The sequence below is a fragment of the Melospiza melodia genome, chromosome 2 (assembly GCF_035770615.1).
Source record: "Melospiza melodia melodia isolate bMelMel2 chromosome 2, bMelMel2.pri, whole genome shotgun sequence".
Lineage (NCBI taxonomy): Eukaryota > Metazoa > Chordata > Aves > Passeriformes > Passerellidae > Melospiza > Melospiza melodia.
In genome coordinates, this window is record NC_086195.1 from 67,050,674 (window position 1) to 67,075,069 (window position 24,396).

General features: G+C 41.6%; 1 protein-coding gene across 10 annotated transcripts in view; it reads right to left on the bottom strand.

The window, feature by feature from the left end:
• The window catches only part of TENM4 (teneurin transmembrane protein 4), a 589,980-nt gene that overhangs the window by 37,791 nt on the left and 527,793 nt on the right, over positions 1 to 24,396 (bottom strand). For 7 of the 10 annotated variants that reach the window (XM_063148730.1, XM_063148734.1, XM_063148732.1 and 4 more), the window contains 4 exons: positions 23,031 to 23,051; positions 16,484 to 16,716; positions 7,234 to 7,388; positions 3,297 to 4,174 (listed from right to left, as the gene is read on the bottom strand). In XM_063148730.1, the coding sequence (XP_063004800.1) occupies positions 3,297 to 4,174; positions 7,234 to 7,388; positions 16,484 to 16,716; positions 23,031 to 23,051 (1,287 nt within the window). The remainder of the gene's footprint in view (positions 1 to 3,296; positions 4,175 to 7,233; positions 7,389 to 16,483; positions 16,717 to 23,030; positions 23,052 to 24,396) is intronic. The other 3 variants (XM_063148731.1, XM_063148733.1, XM_063148739.1) reach the window with 1 other exon arrangement.

A 24,396-nucleotide genomic window follows, 5' to 3' on the forward strand; every position in this document is an offset into this window, starting at 1 on the left:
CTCCTTTAGAGCACCTTCCAGCCACTCATGTTCACAGGAATTCTCTAAACCACTTAAGCCTTCCCAATGTACATTTCTTGCTGTTCTGGCAGAGAAACCAATAACATGAAAGTAGTGAATGTTGATTTTATTTGGTTTACACCATCTTCTTCAGCTTCCTTGATAACAAGGAATTTAGACTTCATCCTGCCATGCCTGCACTCATCTCTGCAGCTTGTGTTTCAGTCATGCAAATTCTCTCTCTGGTGAGATTACATTAGAAGAAAGGCATCAGAGTCCTGATCTAAGATACAAAGAAATGGAGAATATACTGCTTTCATGGTTGGTTACTCTACCAGTTAGGTCATCTCGGCCTTAAAAAAATCACACCTTCTTGTCAACTTGAATTTCTCTAGCTTTGCTTTCCAGTCCCATACCCTTCTCAAGCCTTTCTCTGTTAGACTGAGAGTCCCTCTCTAGGCAAGAGCTTTGGCTGACATGTTGTGATCTGGACACTTCCCAGTCTCATTCATGTTGAGATAAATAGATCAAGTCTTTCTTGTTCTCCCCATGAATGAATTTTTTAAGAGTTTTTCTGCCCAGCCTTCAACTTCCACAGTTCTTCATAAACTGCATTTTTATGAGTTGACAATATTAGTCATAGCAATGCTGCACAGAGAAAAAATCAGCTTCCTACTAGCCACTACAAGTAGAGTGTGATGAGTAAATGCATTCATTTAGTTTGTCCATCCAAGCAACAAGTTAGACAGATTTGCCATCGAATCATGTGAGGATCACACTGAAGACTTTATGCCTTGCTACAACTCTGAGAGCTAAGGCTTAGCCCACTTACATGTGTACCGTGGCATCAAGACTGTGCAAGAACATATCTTGTTTAAATGAAACCTACTTTACCAAACAATTGAAATACGTGAATCTTATTTCATATTCTAATTTTATCAGTCTGATTTTATATTCTTTCCCTGGTTACACATACAAAACCTGGACAGAATCAATCCTTCTAAATCACTGATCTGCCTTTCAAGACCCTAGTGGACAGGACAGGACAGGACAGGATAGGATAGGATAGGATATGAAAGGGTAAGATGGATGAAAAAGAACAGTCTCCAACTCAAGCATGGAAGATTTAGGCTGAGCATATAAAAAAGCTCTCTAAAAGTAACAATAATACAGGTAAATACATTGTTATCACTAACAATATTTATAAAAAAACTCAGATGACTGACAGGATCCATTTTACCGAACTGTAGACATCTGCAACATAAACATCTGTATCTGAACTCATCATTCTCTACTACCTTTGCAGAGATAAACTTCCAGAATACAACTCTTCTCATCTAAAGGAAATACCTAACATAACTCATAAGAAACTCTGAATGGGCCTTTTTCTCTCCACCTGCCTGTAAAGGGTGGCTGAAGTAACTAATTCAGATATAGACTTTTACCCTGTAGTTTTATATAGTTGCAGCAGAAACTGTCAGGAACAGTTAAACAGAGATAAGTGATCACAGGTTTGGATGAGGTATCTCTGAAGGCACAGTCACAATTCTACATTCAGTGATGCTGTGCTATCCTACAGTGCTGACTTGCTCTAGTCAAGATTTTCATAGTCCAGCCACTAGAGAATACTGTCTTCCATTTAGTTCTAAAAAGCTTTCTTATGACTCTTCTGAAGTGCATTAAAGGACCAGAATGATGACTTTCACAAATGCTCTATTTTGTTGGACAGCAAGAAATAATGGATCACTGTTATAAATATATCCACAGAGCTAGTTGATTTTGAGCTTCTGTCTCATTTTATCTCCTTTATATTTTCAGTTGCACTTTAAAATAAAAGATTATGTTTGAGGTATAAATCTGACCATTATTAGCTGTAATATTTAGTTTGCTTCACTGTCTGTGGCTGCATCTGTTTCCAAGCACAGAACTATTGGGTTCTTTGCAAAAAGAAAATACCTCCTTGATTTAGCACAATGGTCCTGACAATATAGCTGGCTTTCACTCCTGTGGAGAAAAACACCCTCTTTTTCCTCCCTAAGGTCTTCCTCAAGCAAATTCAAAGTAAGAGATGGAGAGTACTAACTTGGATTCACTGAGGAATATTGCTACAGTAATTGCAAACAGAACATTGATAAAATGCTAATAACGTTTCAAAAGATTCATCACAGAGTTTCCATCAGTTCTTTTCAAGGCAAGAGCAGGAGCAGTGAGTATTAAGCAAATAAACTTGAAACTGGGCCTGGAACATTTTAAGGAGAGAACCAAAGCAACCACATATCAACACACAGATATGTGGATTTAGCCAGCTTTCCTTTCCTGAATCCCTTTTTTTCCTAGCAACTTTTTTGTTTATCATCTTGGGAACTGCCTACTCTATCCAAATTGGATTCTTACAATGGGTCTATTATTATGGCAGCTGAACACTTCCATGTAACCATTCAAACCATGTGGGAAATGATGTACTTAAAGGAGCATTTCAAACAGGTTACACTTGTAAATAAAAATTAAACTAAGGAAGAGGGAGGGAAAGGGGCTCTCAAGAACAGGATGAATCCTTCTAGGTGCTCCTCATCCAGTTATTTATCTTTGTCCTTTTTAATATCAGAAATGTGTTCGCTTCACTGTATTTAAAAGCAGGGAATTGCTAACAGCAGTACAGAGAAGATGTACAAATATTCAAGATACTGCCATCTCTGGGTCTTTCAGTGCATCCTATCTTCTCTCTGCTTAAAAACTCTTTGGGGATAGTCTTGAACAGTTCCAAGACTACTCTCAAAGCTTAGTGAGGCAAATTGCAACAGGAGGAATTGAGCAGTCCATTAATTACAGAATTGTTTCCAGAGCAAGCTCTCATTAGTCATTGCCAGTTGTCATTCTACACCAGACACTTCAAACAGGCTCAACAAAGACACTGCAGTATAGGAGGTAGGTGAAAAGCTGTGAAAAAAGAGGCTCTGATGGAACTTTCATACTTCCAAGGCTTTCAAAGCCAAGAAAAATTCTCTGACACACAACCTAAATCTCCAGTCCTGACTACAGCTAAGGAGAACCAGGTGTCCAAATTACTTAGAAAAACTCAGCAGAAATTCTGTTTGACTTGACTTGGTAGAGGGAGCTTATTCAAGCACTAATGCACCTACTGCCAGTACCTAGTGTTTGCATGAAATCCAATACTCTCTGTTCAGGCCATTTTATTTGCACAATAATTCTGATCAGGGAATTAAATTCTACCAACCTTGCATGGTTCAGAGAACACACAATGAAGTCAGCAGTGCCAATATCCATAAAATACTTACTCATAAAATGTTGTCCAGCCATTTTCATTGCTTTTAGTGGCAAGGAGACCAGAGTTGCCGTGGTAAGTCATCATGGCTACTTCATGCCCCTGTGTTGTCACACTTTTGAGTGCACTGTTGGTACCAATTGTCACCCAGTAGACTTGGCCATCGGGCACCACCAGCCAGAGGGGCATCCCTGTGGAATCTCTTCGGATGTTGACTAAGTTGCCATTATTGTCAGTGATCAGGGTTATATCTCCGTCTCCAGAATAAGTGAAATTGTAAAGATAATCTCCAGTGGTAAGGCTCTGAGTATAAAGGTGCTTCCCACTGGTGTCAAACAAGTACAGTTCCTGGTCTATGGGTGAGGATAACTCATAGAGATTTTGTGTGTTGAGGAAGGGTTTGTTTTTCCGAATGAAGCGGATTCGGATGTTGCCCAGGTCAGCGACGTACAGCTCCCCGTCGGCGCACACGGCGAGGGAGGAGGGCGCGTTGAGCTTGGCGTCCTTGGCGTAGCCGTCGTCCCCCGAGAAGCAGTCACAGTTGGCATCGTTCTTGCAGTCGCAGCTGCTCGGGGCGCCGGCGACCAGGGAGATCTCCCCGTTGGTGGTGACCTGCCTGATGCGGTTGATCTTCTTCTCGTCGGTCTCAGCGATGTACAGCACCCCGTTGTGGGACACGGCCAGGGCGGTGGCGGACTCCAGCGTGGCGTGGATTGCCACCTTGCTGAGGAGAAAGTGATCCATGCCTGGCACCTGGCAGTGCATGGGCCTCCCTGCCACGATGCGCACTTGGTGGTTCTCAGAGATCTGCAGCACAACGTTGTTGTCGAGGACATAGAGCGAATTATCCATGGGATTCACTGCCAGATCCGTGGGCCATTCCAGACGAACCTTCATGGTAAAAAAACACAAGGGAACTTTTATAGCAAGACATTTTTCTAGTGCATGATTACTATAAATCAATCACAATGGGGATGGAATCAACATGGATTAAAGGGGGAATGGGTGAAAAACCCCACAACTAATTATTACTTGATAGGTGGCCACAGAGGATTTAACCTGCTGTGAGCAAGGGGGCCTAGCTCCTGGGCACGTGAAGCAGTCACAGGGAGACACCCACACTCTGCACTGGAACATTGATGGGAACAGGATGATGGACAGAGGCAAACCATTCTACAATTTTCCCTCTCCAGCTTTTTGAACTGCTGGAAGCTGGACCTCATAGCAGAGACCTGGGACCGTAAATTTTGCTGTGTGAAGTGCTATGAAATCGGACACACAGAACAGTGATTCTTTTACTAAAGGATTTTTCACACAAGTGGCTGAACTCCTCTTGGTAAATGACAAGGAGGGGTAGACACAAAACTGGCAGCTGTGCCAGCATGTGCGAATATCTGTTATAACCTATGGTTTTCTGCTTTATGCTGCAAAAATGCAGAATAGCAATTCACAGGAAACTCAGGCAATTTCAGTTCATGGAGTAGAATACTTGTGCCTTCACGGTGATTTTCACATTTTGTTTTAGCATAATGGAAAAATGGGTTCAGGAGTGACATATCCCAGTTCTACACTGATAATCCACTAAAACAGTGACTGGCAACACCACAAGTGAGTAAGAACTAGAATGACTTCATTTCTAGCTCTGCTCCTGCAATACACTCTTTTCAAGTGTGTCTTCTCTTTTAGTTGCTAAACCTAAAAAATGCTTACCAACAGAATTCAGAACATTTTTTTTGGTAAAAAACTCCAAGTTGTGCATTTTTTGGATTATTTTATTTTATTTCAGGTGTATATAGAAAAAAAATTGGTCTTGTGCTGATGGGAACCTATTCACTCCAGTATAGTTTCTTTGTTTTGAACCTTCTTTTCCCACCATCCATCTCCATTGCTGCTTCTTCTTATTTGTCTGATGTGACTAAGTTTAGAGGAGTATTTTGTAACCTTATTGGAAGGAGGAGTGGATGCCAGCAGACTCAGGTCCATGAAACCATCTTTCACTGTGATTTTACTTAAAACTGAGTAAGGAGACACCAGGTAAGATTCAGGAACACAGGAAATTTCTATTTTTAACGCCTGTAGTTCAACATCTCTGCTAAAGCAATGCTTTATTTTGATGCTCCTATATGCCTTTTCAGCATTTATTTTAAAGGATCAGATGTAAGGTATTTAGTTCATTGTGTCTTCTAATGCTTGAGTGCGTGAGGCTTATTTTCATTGCTAAGCAGTTTGCTGAGCTCTGTCTACTCTGGTTCTCTGCTTGCAAAATCTCCTTCCTTTTCTCAGCTCCTGGCCTATTTTAACCCTTCTTGTAGTAAAACATTATAGCCTGTGGTTTTCGCTTTAATAATTCATGCCTCCATCCCTTCCAGTGGTCTTTAAGCTCTGCAGTCTTCAGTTAGCATCAAGAGCTGAGTTTATTCTGAACTGACAAGGGAATTTTCAATTTCTTAAAAACCATTCCTTGTCAACAGTGGCAGCTAAATATTTAATGTCCTCATGTCCCAGGCAGCCTCAGGGACCTGGCAGAAAGGACCCTTCTATCTGCTGTAAATGATGAAAAGCTGCTTCCCAAGCTGGATTTTATTTTTTAATTAAGCTTGCATTCAGTATGTTTCTCTACAACAGGAGTGGTTAATCTGCCAATCCCAGTACAGGTTAATCTAAAAATGGTTCCTGTCATTTTGTGACAGGAAAAAAAAGTCTTCAGCTGATGCATGTTAATCTCAGAAGTGTTTGAACATGACACTGGTTTACATAGAAACTACATAACCTGGAAGTAAATAATTTCTAAAGTCTGATTATACAACCGTCTTCTGCTAACTGACCCTGAAATTCACATGAAGAAAAAATTATGTCTGTAAGATGAGAAACATACTACAAGGTGGCCTTTAACCATCAAAATTTCCCTTCTATAAAAGGCAGAAAAACTTTTAAAGTCATAATTTCAGCTTGTTCATAAATTACAGACAGTGGGAGCCAGTTGCAAGGAAGCAAGAATAATCTTTTCAAATTAGAGGGAAAAAACAAGAATAGATTCCATATGGGAGCATGGAAATTATCTAGGTAGTTACAAAAAGGAAACGCCACTGACATCTATTGTGGCTGAATAACAGTACTTAGCCCTCCAGCTATGATCTATATTTTCATAGGAGAGGACAACATTCCTGCAGGCAGGCAAACAACAAGTGGTACAAAGGTTTCAAAGGACACTGTCCTAAACTGGCACAATTTGACAAGTTGGCCAGTGCCACACAAAACGGAATGCTGGGCTGTAACAGATTTCTCTTCTGCACCATCCAGCAGTAAAGCAATCAAAATCAAAATGAGATTTCCTCTTCTTTTTTTCTCTCCACCTTGAAGCCGCAGGACTTAAAAGCCCAGCATGATGGTAGCTGCAACCAATTTGCAATCTGATGCGATTCAAGATTCTTGTTTTCCTGCTGTTGCTAATTTTGGCACCACATCCTCCAATCAGTATTTCCTATGTTAATTTGATTCAGGTCTAAAATTGTGCTGGGCCAAATTAGGATGAGGAGAAGAAAAGAAAAAAACCTGTGATTAGCTAAGATGTTATAATGGAGCATGGCATATAGTCCCTGGCATATAGTGAGACATGATGGTAACAAAACCTGCCTTCCCAGGAATCTGTGCCTTCCCACTGACTGGAAACTCTGAAAGAAGTCAGTTGTGTGGCTGGGACATCTTCAAACTTTCACCCCCAAAAATCTATGAGTCAGGGCAGTTAAGTCTTTCCTTCTGTCCTTCCTTCTGTCTTTAGTGGGTAATTCTTTTATGATCTGGTCAATTTTATACCATAAATTATGTAGAAAGCAACTCTCCTTAAGCCCTTACTTCTTTGTCAGACCTGCTGGGGAAGCACATAGACATGCAGGAAAGGGTGAAGGTGCAGGCTTGCATTCTGTAAAAACAAAACCAAACCACTGTCTTACCTGAGAAATGTCCATAACAGAGTCACAGCTGAGAGGCCGAGCAGATGTCAAGTCATTGGAACCCAACACAGTGGAGATTATTCCATTCTGATCAATCCTCCTAATCATGGTGCCATCCACAAAGTAAATCAGCCCGAACTTGTCCACGGTGATGCCTGGAAAGGATCAAAGAAAGACAGTCAGAAAGTGATGGCAGCCTGACACGAGAGCAATATATCTGAAGGCATTCCAAATGGATGAGAGGAGAGCTGGGCATGTTGGAGTCCTGGTTATCAAGAGCTTTGAACTGGCAGCATTCCATGGAAGGTACCTTTCAATGCAATTCAGAAATCCCTGCTCACTCCTGGAAAAGGGCATGGCATTCGGTGAACTGCTGAAATGAAAAGGTTTCCTAATAACTGCGTGTCTTGCATGATCAGGAACCTGGTTTTATTGCTCATGGTATGAATGGTAAGCCATGCACGTAAAAATGTTACACTGATGAATCTTTCAAAAATGGCAATAAAAAAAGGCTGTGAAATGCCCATCAGGTCAATCAAATTCCAGAGGGATAAATGAAAAAGGGCTTTCCCTGGGATAATCCTACTAATATACAGTGTTTCACCTGATTCTGAACTCTGCAAGTGATTAATTTCATTGCTCAAACCTCCTTTGTAGACATACTCCTGTCAGTGCATTTGAGGTCTGCTGACAGCAGTTACAGGCTGCTGATCTCATTTCTTGCCCTGCAGATAGTGCTCTACACTTTCCAATTAGACCACATAACAGTCTATGAGTGTGGTCATTCTAATTTTACATATCAGAAAATTAACAGATAAGGCAATTCTCACAAGGGCACAGAGAAAGGTCATGACTGAGGCAGGAGTAAGAAGTTAGGGGCTCTATTTACCTCCTCTTTGTGCATGTATAAATTAAAATAACTCCACAGTCATTCACCTCATCTACCCTATAGAGGCAGAATGTCACCCAGCATAATATTTGAGTGTGTTAAAGACACTACAAGCTTGTAAAGAAACAGAAAAAGAATGTAGAGGCCTGTAACATCTTTTTTATGCAAGTGAAAATTCTGCTTGAAATATATGAATATTAGGATCTTCCTGTTTGGTTTCTTTTGCTTTCAGGGTTAACAATCACTTGGCAAAAAGCAGACATCTGCACTGTGCATCTAAGCAAGTATCTGAAGCTATTCCAACCAGTGGAGAGAGAAATCTACTTTGAAAGTGTAATTTGTATCACCCTAAAGCCCATATCCCCAAGTCACTATACAAATCCTACTGGAAATACCTTTTCCTCCCATTTGACTATAAAAGCATACTACAGCAAATACCTCTAAAGAAAACATTTATATTGTAGGCAGATTAAATTACTGATCTGAATTCTCACTAGACTGTCTCTTTGGCTGTCATCTTGGTGACAGAAATGATGGAAATTCTGTTTCAGATAGAAAGCTTTGAGAATGTTTGAGGAGTGATCAGACCTTGTGTTCCTCCAAAATGCTGTTTTGCAGCCAGATCTCCTTATTTGAAACATCTACACTCTCAGTCTCCATCCACTGTGAGCTCTGCTGTGAAGTGCAGATGCAGCAGTTCACAGATCAAAAATTCTAGATTTTCATAGAGTAGAGATTAATCCTCTGATTGCTTTGGCAACTAAAATCATGGCCTTCAGCCAGCACTGTAAGTATTGCATGGGCTGGAAGCCACGGAGGTAGGTGATATGTAGAAGAACATAGCAGATTTGATTATAAGGAAATCCACACAAGATAATCTGGCCTGGCAGAAAAACATTAGGACTAAGTCATTGTTTGAGAGAAAGAACAAACTTCTGCATTGAGCTGAGATAAAGGAAGGGATTCAGACATGGTTGCAACCTGTTGATTCCAAGTCAATTAGGAGTCAGAAAACTGGTGTTTCTGATCACTGAGTGGAATGGGAGCTGTGTATTATTGCCAGGAGGCAAAACCAGCATTTTCTTTACTTCTTCATAGCATGACCCTGTTTGAAGGGCATCACTTTGACCTGGATCAGATATTTGATCATCAGACCTGTGTGGTTTCAGAATAGCCTCTACGGCAGTAAGGAAAAAAATTACTTGCTGCTTTCAAGATGAAGTTCATTAATTTTGGAGGGGATTATATAGCAGGATTGCTGAGATAATGCATGACAGGACTGAATGACCTAAAAGATTGCGTCTAGTCCTACACTAATACCTGTGTTGAATTCATGCCAAAGACTCATCTTTGCAGGGCCGTGAAACAAGAGTCTCAAAGAGGGGCACAAGGCAACTGTTGAACATCAGAATTTACTAAGAATAGTGAGACACTGGCAAAAGTTTTCCAAATAAATTGTGGCTGCCCCATCCCTGGAAGTGTTCAATCACAGGTTGGATGGGCTTTGAGTAAACTGGTCTAGTGGAAGGTGTTCCCCCTCAGGGAGGGTAGAAACTAGATGGTCTTTATCCTCCCTGCCAATCCAAACCATTCTATGATCTGATGAATGCTATGGGAGAAGCCACAGTAGTGGTGGCCATTTATTCTCACTGTAAATATAAACACATCACTTATTTAAACACTTTGTTAAATGCTTGCAGAAGGATCTGATGGGATAAGCGTCAATATCTCACTGGCATCCATGCCTTTCAGGAAGCTATCTTTACCTGCCATGAGATTTGTCAGCACTATGCCCTCTTCAATGGATCCATCCAAGATACTGGCATGTCACCTGTCACTGTCATCTGCTGTTGAGGGTCTCTGCTCCTCTTAATTATTTTGCCTACTGAGTGCCAAGTTCTTTCAAGTTTGCTGGTATTTGCTTAAAAACCAACAACTAAGTTCTTTAAGCAATATGGCAGACATGCTTTTTTTTTGGAAGAAGCATGATAGAAGGTTCAGTTGATCTTAATTGGCTTTTGTCAAACACTCAAAAGAGTCTCTTACCTATTCCTTCGTTCACAACAAGTATTTTTCTGGGTGCCTGTCCGTTACTGTGTGTGACAAGCCAAAAGCCAGTGAAGGGTGGCAGGCTGGATAATGCGATTTTCAATGAGGCAGAATTTTCTCCCTTAGCTAGTTCCATATGTATTGGATTGGACTTATCAGCAGTGTTTGCTGGCAGTGGCTCACTGTGTGCAGTGCTGGGGTTTGATGGCTGGTCTGATTACCCAGTTACAATAATAATAACCTGGATGCACTGTGGCCCTCGAGCCAGCTCTGATCAGCTGATAGGGCACAACTTTATTTTGCATTCCAGCTTAGACAAAGAGCTCGCACACCCAGGTAAGTGGAAGTGGGATAGTAAAGTTACCACTTATCACTCTGCTCCAGAGCAATGGTATGTGTATGTGCTCTTATCACTGAACACTTCTCTGCTTATCCCTCTTTCATAATGGCTAAGCAATCTGAATTGCCTCACATTTCCTGAGATGGTCTGTAGGGCAGCAGAGTTTGCAGTTTGTAAAATCCCCAAATTCCCACTTGCACACATTCTTTACATGGCAGCTGCTCCAATCCCTTCCTGATTTTGCTGAGTGTCTCAGAATCAAAACTAATTCTCGAGAAGAGCCCTGCTATCCCACAGACAAGTGTCTTTGGATGGATGACTTCCATCAAGAGGGAAAGAAGCATCTCATGGATGCTTTGCAGCAGATTGTAGAGGTTAGGTTGGACCTTTCTGTTTCCTCTCTGATATAGGCACAGTTCCAGCACTGGGAGCTGGCTCCTGCAAACAGGCACAGAAATGGGTAATTCACATGTTATGCGTGTTAAGCCCAAGGCCTTGGCTTGCTTTGGCAGAAGGCTCCTCTCATGTTTCCATAGGAACATAAGGGAATCACAGCCTCTCAGCATATAGCTCCAAGTTCAGCCTCTCAGTTATTGAGAGGAAACAGCTGCTGCCACTACCCAGGTAGCATTGCAGATCCAAACCTTAAGTTCTGAGATATGAAACACATACGCTATGAAATCGTGCTGGCTCCCCTTGCATAAGCAGAGATCTCTCACAAAACAAGGGCTTGTAGCACCACGTGCATCTCACCAGTGAGCTGTGCTGATAGAAAGTTGATGCGATGACATTTGCTTGAAATGTCAGGACCTTGTAGCATGAAGAGGTGACAGCACAAGGTTATGCTGCAAATAGCTACTGGGACATGGTGAGTTTCTTGTAGAAGACAAACCACTAAAAGTGATAGCATGGTGCATATAGCTCTAGTTAGGAAAAGAAAAAGGGGAAAACCCTTTTCACTGAAAAACAAGGTGCTTAAAAGAAATCCAAATTTGGACCTTTCTTGTCTGACTGGATGCTGAATGACTGAGTAATAAAATGGCAGATCAAAATCAATGTCAGTAAGTACAGAAAATTCACAAGGGAACGAGAAAGCCTAACTACCCTTATACACTGACAATCTCAAAAAGAGCACATAGGAAAAAGATTCTGGAATTCCTGTGAAAAGTTTTCTGCTAAGATCAGTTTTGTGCTATGCAGTGGTCAAGAAGGGAACAACAAGACAGCAAGGAATTAGCAAAGAAACAGAAAAAAAACAACAAACAGTGGCTTGGCCTTAAAAGGACCATGCTTTTTCATGACCTGGCTAAAGAAATTGTGAAAATTATTAGCACAGGGTGCCTGGAAGAACAAAACTAGGTGTTCAGAAGGGTTTCTTAGCCAATTGATGCTAATATATTAAGCACAGGTCTGGTGCAACTTCTTCAGAAATTCCCCTAAATACTGATGATTAGCATCTGGAATGTTAGCACAGGAAGACCACATTGCCCCTGTCCCTAAGTGTCTTCTGGCCAGAGTAAAGGACAAGAAATTTTGTTCAGTCAGCTTCTGGTCTTTCCCAAAATGGTCCTATTATTATCTGACCGCATAAATGTTAACAGATTGTGGAGGGTTGCTTTCCTCAATTAGTTCTGTCGAACTCTTCAACACTTAGAGAACAACTGAGATTTTGTTTACACATTCAGCAGGGCAGAGTGAAAGAACCAATCTGTCCCCAAATTAATTACTTCATTTCACATTGGTGTTATGGTGCTAAATGAATGAGATGTCCCCTCTCTCCCCATGTGCCTTCTGAAACCTCCTTCCTATTGTGTCAGACTTGTCACTGCAATCTCTCTTAATTGCAAGCTCCTTGGTAATTTGTCTGCCACAACATTTTCCCGAGAAGAACCAATGGTGAGTACTCAGATGAAAAGAAATGCTCTGACAAGCTGGAGTTTTAATTTTTCTTTAGATTGCTTGTAGAAAAGGATCATTATTAGCAGATGATAATTAGGAAGTGGTAACACTTTAATTTGCAAGGATATATTGAAATTCATTAGCATCTGAAAGCTTTGCTGTGCTCTGTGGCAAATGAATTGGACAAATCAGACTGGTTCCTAATAGCTGTAATAAATACCCTGACCAAACAACTGCCACCCCTATTTCATCTGTGGATCTATCTGTCCTGTGTTTCTGTAGCCTACCTTTATTAAACAAGCCAAAGATGGGTAAAGTGTGAAACTCCTGGAGGGTTTTACCCCTTCTATTTTCTTTTCTAAGCTAATGGTCTAAAAGGAGTTCTTCCTTCACTGGAGTGAGACAAGAACCTCTGTCCAGAAGGTATTTCAGAGAAATGTCAATACAAGGATAATGGTTCTGAACTAAAACAGGGTGGATTTAGATTATATATTAGAAAGAAATCCCTTCCTGTGAGTGACTGGCACTGGTTGACCAGAGAGGCTGTGGATGCTCATCCCTGGAAGTGTTCAAGGCCAGGCTGGATGGGGCTCTGAGCAACCTGATTTAGTGAAAGGCATCCCTGACCATGGTTGTGGGGCTGGAACTGGATGGTCTTTGAAGGTCGCTTCCAACCCAAAGCATTCTACTCAAAGCATTCCGTCTGAACTCAAGGGAGCTGAGGTGAAAACTGGAGGAAGTGATCAAAACAATGGGGAAAAGTGTGCTGCTCAGAATGTGCAGAACCATTCTGAACTGTATTTGCTGTGGTGGGGACCTCACTCTTCAGGCTATCAGATCCAGGAGAAGACCAGAACTCCCAGAATGGGGTTCATCCCACCTTGAACATGTGCATAGTCACAGAATGAACCACCTTCAGGGTACTAGTTTCTTTCCACTGTGAAGAGATCCAAAAAAACCTACTTAGACCAAACGCTTTACTGGTCCAAGGGACTAAAGATCTATGCAAAGGCATATGATGACAGCTTGCGATTATTTCTCCAGTCTTAATGAATTGCTGGTTTTCATCTGGCTGGAAGGTATCCCTCAGTATGTTCCAGCAAGCTGAAAATATCAGCTAATTAAAACATCATGAAAGGCAAGATTTTTATTCTTTATGATTTTTGAAAAAGTGCAAAGATGTCCTTAAAATACAGAAATCATACTTGGAATGAAGCAGTTATGTTCAGAGCAAAAAAAAAAAAAAAAAGGCTTTAGGCTTAAAAAGTAGAGTTCTGTGAAGAGCAATGATTCTTGAAAAACTGACTTTCCAAGTCCTTCCCTGGCCAGCTGATATCTCTATAGCTACAGAATAGTCTTCTAATTTCCTTTGACCATTCACTTATAAGTGTTTATTTGCCTGCCAAGACTCAGAAGCAGAGGGTCACTTGAGATCTACTGGTTACTTATACAATAAATCATTTTTATTTTGAACTATTATGAAATACATGAGGGAAGAGCATTTGCTGGATTTTTCTGCTAGGATGAATGACTGTGGAAGCATAAACAATGGTGACATTACATTGTCAGCATGAGTTTTCACTGTTCATCATTTGTTGAGGGGACTGGGGAGTGAGTCACACCTGCCACAGCCATTGCCTCAGCAGAATTTGCAAAGTCAGGTTAGAATCAGATCAGGGAACACTGTTTAGGAGCTTTCTATTGGCAGTGCAGGCTTGCTTTCTGCATTATTATTTTCTTCTTGTCATTTTGCTTCATGTCATTTCCTCTTTCACCCTCAATTTACTTCTGTTTTGTGAAATTTTGGAGCTATGAGGAATGAATGCATGAATTTTGCTGTTATATGATTGAGGTGGAAGAATGGTCTCCTGAGAGCTTCAGTTGCCAACAAGATGGATTTCAGTGCTGAAAACTTTGAACTCTAGAGCTGTTTGCTATAGCAAAGCAGAAACATAAGTCATCTAAACCTTGTAACATTCACCCATGGATGGAAATGAATAATATTCCTCTTATCTTGTAGAAGGGAGAACAGAGGACCAACAAAAGTGGTGGGGTATTTTTTTTGCACTGATTGAACTTCAAAGAGGTGCAGAAAATTGGATTACAGATTTCTGGATTCCCTGATCTCATGATTCATCTGCTGGACTGCCTGAATATCTCTGCGCAAGTCACTTAATTTTCCTTTCAGTCAGCCTTCTCATTTCAGTGAGACAAATTCTACACTACAAACTGACCACCAGTAGCTGTTCCTTTACTTTATCTGTGCTTCTGGCAATACTTTAGCCCAATATAATGGTTAACTCATGGGATTATCAAGAGCTTGGAAACCATGCTGGACTCTTTGAATATTACAGGGGTAGAAGTCTGAGTTTTGATGCTTTTTGGCAAAAAAAAAAATAGGTCCTCCAAAGTACATTCTTCTGCATCCTTGCCAGGAAACAACTAGCTGACATAACAAAAAAACCACAACCAAACAAAAACCCAAACAAACAAACAAAAAACCAAACCCAAACAAAAACAACCCCCCCCAAAAAACAAAAAACCCAACCAAACCCAAGCCAAAAAATCAGAGCCAGACCTGGCACAAAAGCTCATTAAATCAGTTTGGATTCAGTAACAACAATGTCATCTCTATGTCATTAAAAATAACTTCCTGAGAATCACATAATCATTGAAGGGTTTGGGTTGGAGGGGACCTTTAAAATCATTCAGTTCCAAACCCTTGCCATGGGCTGGGACTCCTTCCACTAGACCAGGTAGATCAAAGCCCTAACCAACCTGTCCTTGAACACTTCCAGAGATGAGAGAGCCACAACTTCTTTGGGAATCTCATCTGCTCTCAGTGAAATAACTTTCCATAAAATCACAGAATGGTTTGGGTTGGAAGAGGCCTTTGAAAGTCATCTAGTCCAAACCTGCTGCCGTAGGCAGGAGCACTTGTTAAAGGATCCCCAAGTTTTGCTGAGGGGTTGCTTTACAAAGAGGTTGGGATAGGCTTGGCCACTGTTGTGCTGAGGAAGGAGGGAGCTACCACTCTCCAGTGCAATGAAAAAAAAAACATGCAGCACATTGATGTCAAAGTCAAGAACCTATAAATAATCTTGCACTCTGAACAGCTGCGCAGAAGGCAACACATAACAGGCAAAACCACCCCATCTCAATAAAACATTCCTGCATGGGTGTCCTTTGCAGCCCTCTTCACAAACACGGTCGAAAATCTGTGCACAAAGAGTGCCTTCCACCTCATCTCTATCTGCTCCTCCTCATCTCTACCCTCTCCACCTCATCTCTATCCCCGTGTGTTTTTATTTTTCTGAGGTGCTGTGGACAGCTGGGAGGAGCGACCTCCTCCATATGCAGAGCTTGTTACCTTGAGATTGCCAGACTGAAGTCTTGGCTACACACAGGACTGCATATGTTTGGCTAAACCTGTTTTGAACAATTTAGTTCACAGCCATGAAGGCTGCGTGATGCTTTTATTCTGATTCGACTGTGCTTTTATCACATTTCAGGATGTTGGAACCAGGTAAAATTAAGCTGAATTAGACCATTCTCATATCAAATTTAGTATCCACACCCTACAGGATTTAAGCTACATGCTGTGATACATCATGTCAATGTCTAAACCACCATTTGCATATTTTTGAGCTGTATGCTAGTTTTGCTGCCCTTTTACATATATATACACACAGCAATGCTTATAGGCCTTTTTTAATGCCAAGAAAGCCTCAGTGAATTGAATATTAGTGATTCCTGCCCAGGTTGGGAGGGACCGAGCACTGTTGGTAAGGAGGAGTAGTGGCTCCACAGGTATAAAAGTGATGGGTGGATTTGTTCCACTGCCCTCTGGACATGTGCCCATCATTGAACCCCTCTGGCCTGGCATTCCTCCCAGCCATGTGAATTTGAAGAAACATGACACAACTAGCTGAAGGTGAGACATACTTATTTCCAGGAGCAAGCCCTTAGGATGTGTTTCAGAACTGGAGAGGAGAGCAATCTCCAGTGTGACTAAACAAGCTGCTTTCAAAAAACCCCCTTTAAAATAGCCAGTGGAGAAGAAGCAGTCTCACCCCTGGGATTTGTAAGGGTGGCATCAGTGCCTTTGCCTCCATCTCCACAGCGGGTATCATCAAATGGGAGGCACTGATCCCCAGTTCCAGCCAAGACCTCTGAGTTCTTCACAATGTCTTTCACTGACGTGGTTGACTTGATTTTATAGATACGTCGGCTGTTGGTGTCTGAGAGGTAGATGGAGCCGGTGATCGGATCTGTGGTCAAGTAATACTTATGAGCTGGGCTGTGGCTGAAAAACAAGGGTATGACATCATTAATTTTTTGGATGATGTGCTTCCTTAAGTCAACAGGCAATGCAAACACTTTAGAGAATAAAAACGCATAGGGCAGAGAGACTGGGAAAGTGAAGGAGTGCTGTTTTGGACAAGGTTAGTACACGGTGTGTTACAGCATGGGATCCCAAGCTGTATCCATTAGCAGTCACTGTGCCTGGGGTGCTCTCTGGCATGGAGGGAAGCAACCAAAGGAAAGGGCTCTCTGGTCTGAGTGTGAGCCAAAACCATGCCAGGAACTACTACAGATTGAGTTCCAGTGCCTGTGTTTGCTTAATTAACTTGTTACAGACATAGTCCTGAAACTGGTGTTCGTGCAGTGCCAGGAAGTGAAGGGAAAACAGAGAACATTAGGGAAATAAAACAAATAATAATGAAAGAAAAATCTGCCCTCCCAACAAAGACTAATACAAACTCCAAAAGGAGACTCCCTGTATAAAGCACTTGAAGATACACCCTTCAAGATCACTGCATCAAGGTTCATCTGGTGCTCTTGCTGACTCCAGCAAAGACTCTAAAGTTCTGTTCTGCCCTCAGGGAGATTAAGGGAATCCTACCACTGAATTCAGCTGGACCTCAATGATGAGAGAAACAAAGTAATTCCTGAGTGGCACATTTTGCCCCAAGTAAAGCATGAACTGAGGAACCTGAACATCAGTCCCCTGTTGAACACCCTCTGCTCACTGTTTCCTTGGACACAAGAAAGGGTGGCTGAGAAAACAGGATGAGCAGACAGAATGATAATATTTTTAGCTCCATGACTGCAACACTAAATAAGCCCAAGACTGAAGAAATTAATAAACTAGAATCCACTTTATGGAAAGCATCCAATAGAACTGGCCAGAAAAAAACAACCAGATGGGTTTAGACAAAATTTAAACTATTGTCTCGCAAGGACTTTACCTGTATTTTAACATAGATACTTAAGATATTAATATCTTTTAATAAAATTGTTGACTACTAGTGTGTAATGAGCTGCATCTCTTCTAAGCCTGAAACTAACAGGTTAGACTTTTAACATTTGTCCTGAACAGATTTATTTTCCTTCTAAGAAAACCTAAGCAGTAATTAGAACAAGTATGAAAAGTATCTACTTTTCTCCAGAACATCTTCAGGCTGTCCAAACTCATCAAATCCAAAGAATTCATAATAAAAATCTAGGCCACAGTTCACATATTTGCACTTAATGGAATTGTTCCAGGAGAAGTTGACTAGAAACTTGAGTGTCAATCACAGTTGACTTTATTCTGCATATAGAAAATTCCTCTCAACCTTTATATTAGGAAAATTACCCCCCTCTTCAGACACGTAAAAATTACTGAGTTATTCTCATATTTAAAAAGCAGCAAATTGGTTCTTCATTCAAATTATTTAATACTGTGGGGGTGAGGGAAAAGCACCTTTCTGATTTATTCTGGAATATCCCTTGTGATTTATCCTATTAAAGTCTGAACAGATTTCATCTCCAAAAATGACACTGATTCTTGCTAAATAAAATGCTCTGACCTTCAAGACAGCTCCAGCCTGACAGTTCAGTCTCCATCTGTATTCCTTCCCAATGACAGCAGGCTGGGTGGGTATTATTTCATTTACCTGCATGTCACTCACACTAAGCAAGTGGCTTCAACCCTGGTGGAAGAAGTTCCCTGTGGGAATCCATCATCCATTTTGATCAGGGCCTTGCATTTTTTGCTGACTGTCCTAGCAAAGCCCTGCTGAATGTCAGTAAGCTCTTGAGCTGTTCATAATCTCTATTTTGCATGGGAGGTGGACAAGAGGAGGACAGATTTAATGGCACTTTGCAATCCTTTACCATCTTTGACTGGCAAGCACAGATAACTTTCTCAGAGTTTTAGAGCAGGCTATGTGCAGATGGGCAAAGGCAAATGACTTACTCAGAGATGGAGAAAAATGGGGACAGAGAGAAATTCCTGCTCCCCTCTCCCAGCAATATTGTTGTGATTTATTTTTGGATGGCACAGCCCCACTCTGGTGGATTTTATTATTGATTACAATCTTCTGTAAAAAAGACAGCTCTTAAAACAATTTTCTACTCCCAGCTCTTGTCTAGAATAGATGCTGAAACAACCTGTTAAAACAGTCAAGCTGGAATTTACCCCCCTGGCCCTGCCAACTGTTTTCAGCACTGCAGAGAGTCAGTATTGTACTCTGCCCTAGCATGAACTGCACAGTGTTATACACTGAAGGTTTTTTTGTCACTTTGAGATCCTTCAGGGTGAAAGATGCTTAAATAAACATACCCTGGTCATCTAAAATCACCCAAACTGCTTTCCTTTATCTGTGATAATGCATGAGTGGTGGAGCCAGGAACATTGGGGATTCACTTTTTATTTAAAACCACAGTCAAAGGCAAATCCAAGTGGTAAACTGGACTGGGCTGAACAGGAACTGAAATAAATATGCCTGGGGTGAAGCAGAGAAGGCATTTTCCCCCCTTTTATCCTTTCTTGTTTCTCAGCTAGGTCACAGTCCAAAACAAAAGACAAGACTTTTTACTATTCAAAAGACTTGATCGGCTGTATTATTTGTAGTCTTAGAATATCTATCCCATATTGGCACTGCCACTAGAAAATCACAGTGGAAGAAGAGCTGATTTCCCATTCAGAGTGTTCCTTGAGCTATTACAGTCTTTTAGAAGAAAACCTGAGCAATGCATTTGTATTTTAAACCCCCTGAAGCAATAACACTGAAATTCCAGTGATGGGATGGGATGGGCTTGTCCCTAGCCAAGAACTGACACTTTGGTGGGTATTAGTGGGCATGATGGTGTAGTCACTGGGAATGAGAACAGTCTCATGGTTCTGCAAGCCAAAGTGAAATAGAGGTGATACTGCTTCCCTGTATACTTGTGACACAGTGATGTGCTGGGAAAGCACAGGGAAATCTTCCACGTCCACAGTGATCCCACTTCTTTGGGGTTATGTATAGTCTCTTCCATACATCTGCCTTCTCCCTTTTATCATTCTCATTATTTGGAGAGGATAGTACCAGTATCATTTAGGGAGCTCTGCAGGTATGTTAAGAGATTCAGACTCCATTTTAAAGTGCTTGTGCTTTATGTGATTCCTTACGCACAGGTACAGGGAAGAAACAGGATAAAAAATTGTGAGGGTGATAAAAAATTGCCAGGGTGAGCTGGCAGAGGCATGAGGTTTGAATTGTGAATTGCTTCAGTTGTACTATAATACGTGCACAGGCTTTGAACAGAGGCTGGTATTTTCCCTTTGGGCCCAGAGCCCATATTTTGGAGGAGTCCTAGGAAGGAACCTCCTGCTCCAGACTGGGAAGCCAGTCTCTAAGGAAAAGAGATGAGAAAAGGGAGATGGTTCCTTTTTTCAGCAGGTTCCCTACAAAACATCAGCACAGCACACTACACCTTTTTATTGGTTTCTGTAAAATGCCAAGGGATTAATTTCACCAAGCTTTAGATGGTTACAAAGTAGATGCTTACATCAGAGCTGGCTGCCTTGATTCCCTTTACAAGCAGTGGAGAGAAATATCACCTTTTGGGGTAGGACTTGTCTGACTATTTTCAACATTTGTCTCACAAGATTACCTGTATCTTAGTTTCTCAAATGCAAGGGCATCTATCACCTCCTCGAAGGACAACCTCTGTTACTGGTCACTGTACAGATCTGGCACCCACTGTGGCCAACAGACAGGAGCAGTCACACCTCCAAAATTAGCTACTCACAACCACTGACCTGGATAAACCCCTGGGGCTTCTTTGGATCTGACGTCTCTGTTTAAGGACACAAAACCACCTCTTTTTCTCTGCCAGCTACCCACTTTTCCTCTGAGTTTTGTTGGCCATGTACATTTGCTGGTGACTAGAGAACCACCAAATTCCTGCAGTCAGGAGGTTTTTGCTCAGTGGGGCTGTGTTTCCATGGCTCCATGCTAAGCACCCTGCAGCTCAGACCCAGAGGATTTAATTATTGTAGCTTGTGTGAGGTACTGGTCTTTTTTCCCTGGGTGACACTCAATAGATTAATACCTAAGGAAGCCACACAGTGCAGTGAGCTGGATTTGCACTTGGTCTTTTAGTGTTTGCAGTTTGTGTGTGATGCCCAAAGCTTTCTAGTGTGACATGCTGGACACTTAAATTTTATACCAACGCCATAAGCCAATCCAGAGATGGCAAGGGACTTTTTATCTGATCCTAGAGCTGTTTGCTGAGATACCTCTCTTTGTCACTAATTGTAGACTTCTCTCTACAGTATTAATGGAAACAAAAAAGGAAGAATAAATTTAAGTGGCCAGTTTTTGTATATTTGCAAGACAGAAATGCCTCACTCCCTCCATGTTCCTACAGAGAAGGCATCATGATTTGGTGATGCTTTTTGGCTTAGCTAACATCCCTCATTTAGGCTGTTGCAGAGTTAGATCTTGGCTACACACACAGAGCTGTAAAGCCAAGCCTCTTAGTGGGTAGCTCCAGAACCTTTGGAGATCAAGCTCACCACAGCCTACATACTGGGGAGGAATTCCTTTCCCCTGAACTGAGGCAGCTTTAGCATATGGATTTCAGCTTTTCCAAACCACTATGATTCAGCCCTGTGGATCTCCCCTTTTACACCACTACGGGTCATTTGTGTCAAGCTTAGGACCTTCTGGAGTTTAAAGCACTGGAGCTTTAGCTGAGACTACACACACTCATTTCCTTGAGGGTCAGGAGCAAAGACACTTCCTAGCAAGAAGTATTAAAGCAAATGTCACAGAACAGGCACTAAGAGATGGGTGATTCCTTCGACACAGTCACAGATGGAAGGATTTGATCTGGAGCTCCTCACCTGCTTCCTCCCTCCCTCATCCGCTTTAGGCTACACTGAAGCAGGCATGTCTTGGATTTATTTCACTTAATTTCTTAGTTTTTAGAAACTGCCTAAAGGCTGAAGCCCTGCCAACTCTGCTTGCCAATCTGCAGTGTTTGTGGCCAGTCCATCGATCTTCTTTCAGTTACTGTTTTCACACACAAAACCTCTTCTCATAACAGGTATCCAGCTGCTGCCCTTCACTGTCAAAGCAGATGCACTTCAGTGGCTGTGTATTTCTTGGGCATTAGGGATACAACCTGGCTGTTCCAAAGAGAAATGAATTTTTCTATAGTCTTCAAATGATGTGAAAGAGTACCTGGGGGGCTGGAACTCAGCCTGATGAGGCCAATCAGTGAAAAGGTCTTGGGTACCAACCTCCCAGCCCTGCTAATAGATGCTTTGGGCCAGTCCATTATATTGTGAAACTCAAGCCCTTCATTGTTGTTCTGGCAATAGGATAAAAAATCAGTTTCTACTCCATTTCATTTCCAGGCATGCAGATGAAAGAACATTTCTAGTTTAGCACAGCCTCTATGAAGTCAAAGAAATAGTAAATGCAAAGCATGTAGCAAGAAAAATCCCCAATCCCAAATGCAAAGGAAAACTAAACACACACACACAAAAATCCCAACTCCACACAGTCTAAGCTTCTGATTTAGAAAAGCAACCAGGGAGGAGGACGGGAAACTTGTCAGAGTCAAAGAAGTCCTCGCAAACACAGTCAGTGACAGGAAGTTGACATCTTCTGGAATGCAACTGATTGGATCAAACCCACTGAAACTCCAGTGAACCCAAGTGACAAATATTCTTAGTGACAAAGCTCCAATTTAGTAGTCTCTCTTTTATCTTGTTTTCTTGTCATTACTCTTTTATTGCATTTCCTGGCTAAGATTCCGAGTTGCGCTACCTCCTGTTTGAGTCTGACAGACTTTCACGTGTCAAAGCTCTCTATGAAAGCCCAGACTGAAAAATATTACAAAAACTAACTTCCCTGGCTGAGTAATGCTGGGGCACATAGGGATCTTCATTATGCTTGTTAAACCCCCCCCAAACCCAAATGAAGGCTTTTCACTGTATGAGAACTATTTTTCCATCCTACTTGTTCCAGTAATCTGTATCCTGATGCTGTTCCCATTCTACTTTCTTGGTTAATTCCCATCCATTTTTCTTCCCCCCATCCTCCTCCTGTTACCCTGCTTCTCTGTTCTCCCTGTATTTCCCCTGTCTCCAGCTATAACAGCTCATGCAGAAGTTTGCATGGCTCACATTGTGATTAATGGCTCCCAGTTCTGATGACTGATTGCCTACGCCAGTTTTAATCACACCAGCTTCATTTGCTATTGAATCATCTGGAAATGGCACTTGTGGCTCACTGTGTAACAACATGCAACAAGACAGGGAGCAGCATAAGAATTCTCCACTGGTTGGCTTACCTATGTCTGAAATCTTTATTTCTGACAGAAGACAGGAAAGCAGGGAATAGAAGAAAGAATGAGGTGTTAGCAGCTCAGTTCGATGCATTATTAGCAGATTGAAAACTTGACAGTAACTGTATCACACAATGCAATAATAAATAAAGACTTAGCTGGAATGACACTGATGTATTTTATATTGGATATTACTTGGCAGTGAGCTCACTTATGTACTGCTGCATATCACAGAAGAAGTGTGATCTCACCTGCTTAGAGTTATTCACTCACACAAGAGATAGGACCATGCGACTTTATCTATCATTCAGTGCAGCACTGAGCTAAATAGATGTAGATGCAGATATCTTTACAGTTTTTTTAACTCTCAGTCAAAGCAACACCTTGTGATTTACAAAGGTAAACTTAGGAGTTGCACAGTTATGGGTGGCAGGTCATTGCTGTAACCTCATGAACTCCAGCCCAGAGGACTGAAATTATGCTGAGCTGGACATTTTTCATAGGTCTAAGTTACACACCCAGCTGTAGCTCTCTGTGACCCACAATGCATTTGCTTCCCAGAGCACTACACTCCAAACCCACCCCTGCAAACAAACCTTGGAGCCAAACAGTGAGGGTGTTAATCTCAAAGGAGATGCTGATTTGAGAAGATACAAGCAAACTCCATTTCATCCAAAAGCAATGGCTTTCCTTTTAGCCAGCCAACATCTGAACCCACTTACTTTATAGCACACCAGAGTGAAGAAATGTTTATTAGATCCAGTAACCTGAGTGCTTGCACAGATGAAGCAGCAATCATTGCAGCAGATTTAACTCTGGAGTAAATTTAACTCTGTGCCTCTACACAACAGCCAGCAAAGCTACTCTGTCAAGGCTTCCAATTTTCTCTTCCCCAATGAGGAAATACTTTGCAAAACCTCTGTTTGGTCTGGTATTTCCACTGACAATGAAACAGGGATTGGGTTTTCAGAATTGTACTTCTGGGAAAGAGATATTAATCCTACTCTGTTGAAATGGGATTTGGACTCACCTAGGCTCTTCTGGAAATTTCACCTTTGGTCATTAAAATAACTTTCTGGCACTGGAAGGATAGATATTACACTCTAACGAGGACCAGGTCTGAAGCTTTATCCCAGCTTCCCACCTTACAAACATGAGAGATATTATGTTCTCATGTGTCATGGAACAGAATAGCAGAAGTGAGGTTCTCGCTTCCTTACTTGAAAGGTGCCCTAGCCCTCTGAGGTGCCCATACCAAGGCAGATATTCTGTAAGTGCCAGCCTTCTGGTGGTGTCTGTCTGGATTTTTTTTCCATGCACAGTGATCTACAAGGATGGTTCTGAACACCAAATAAGACTTCTGGCGAGGTCT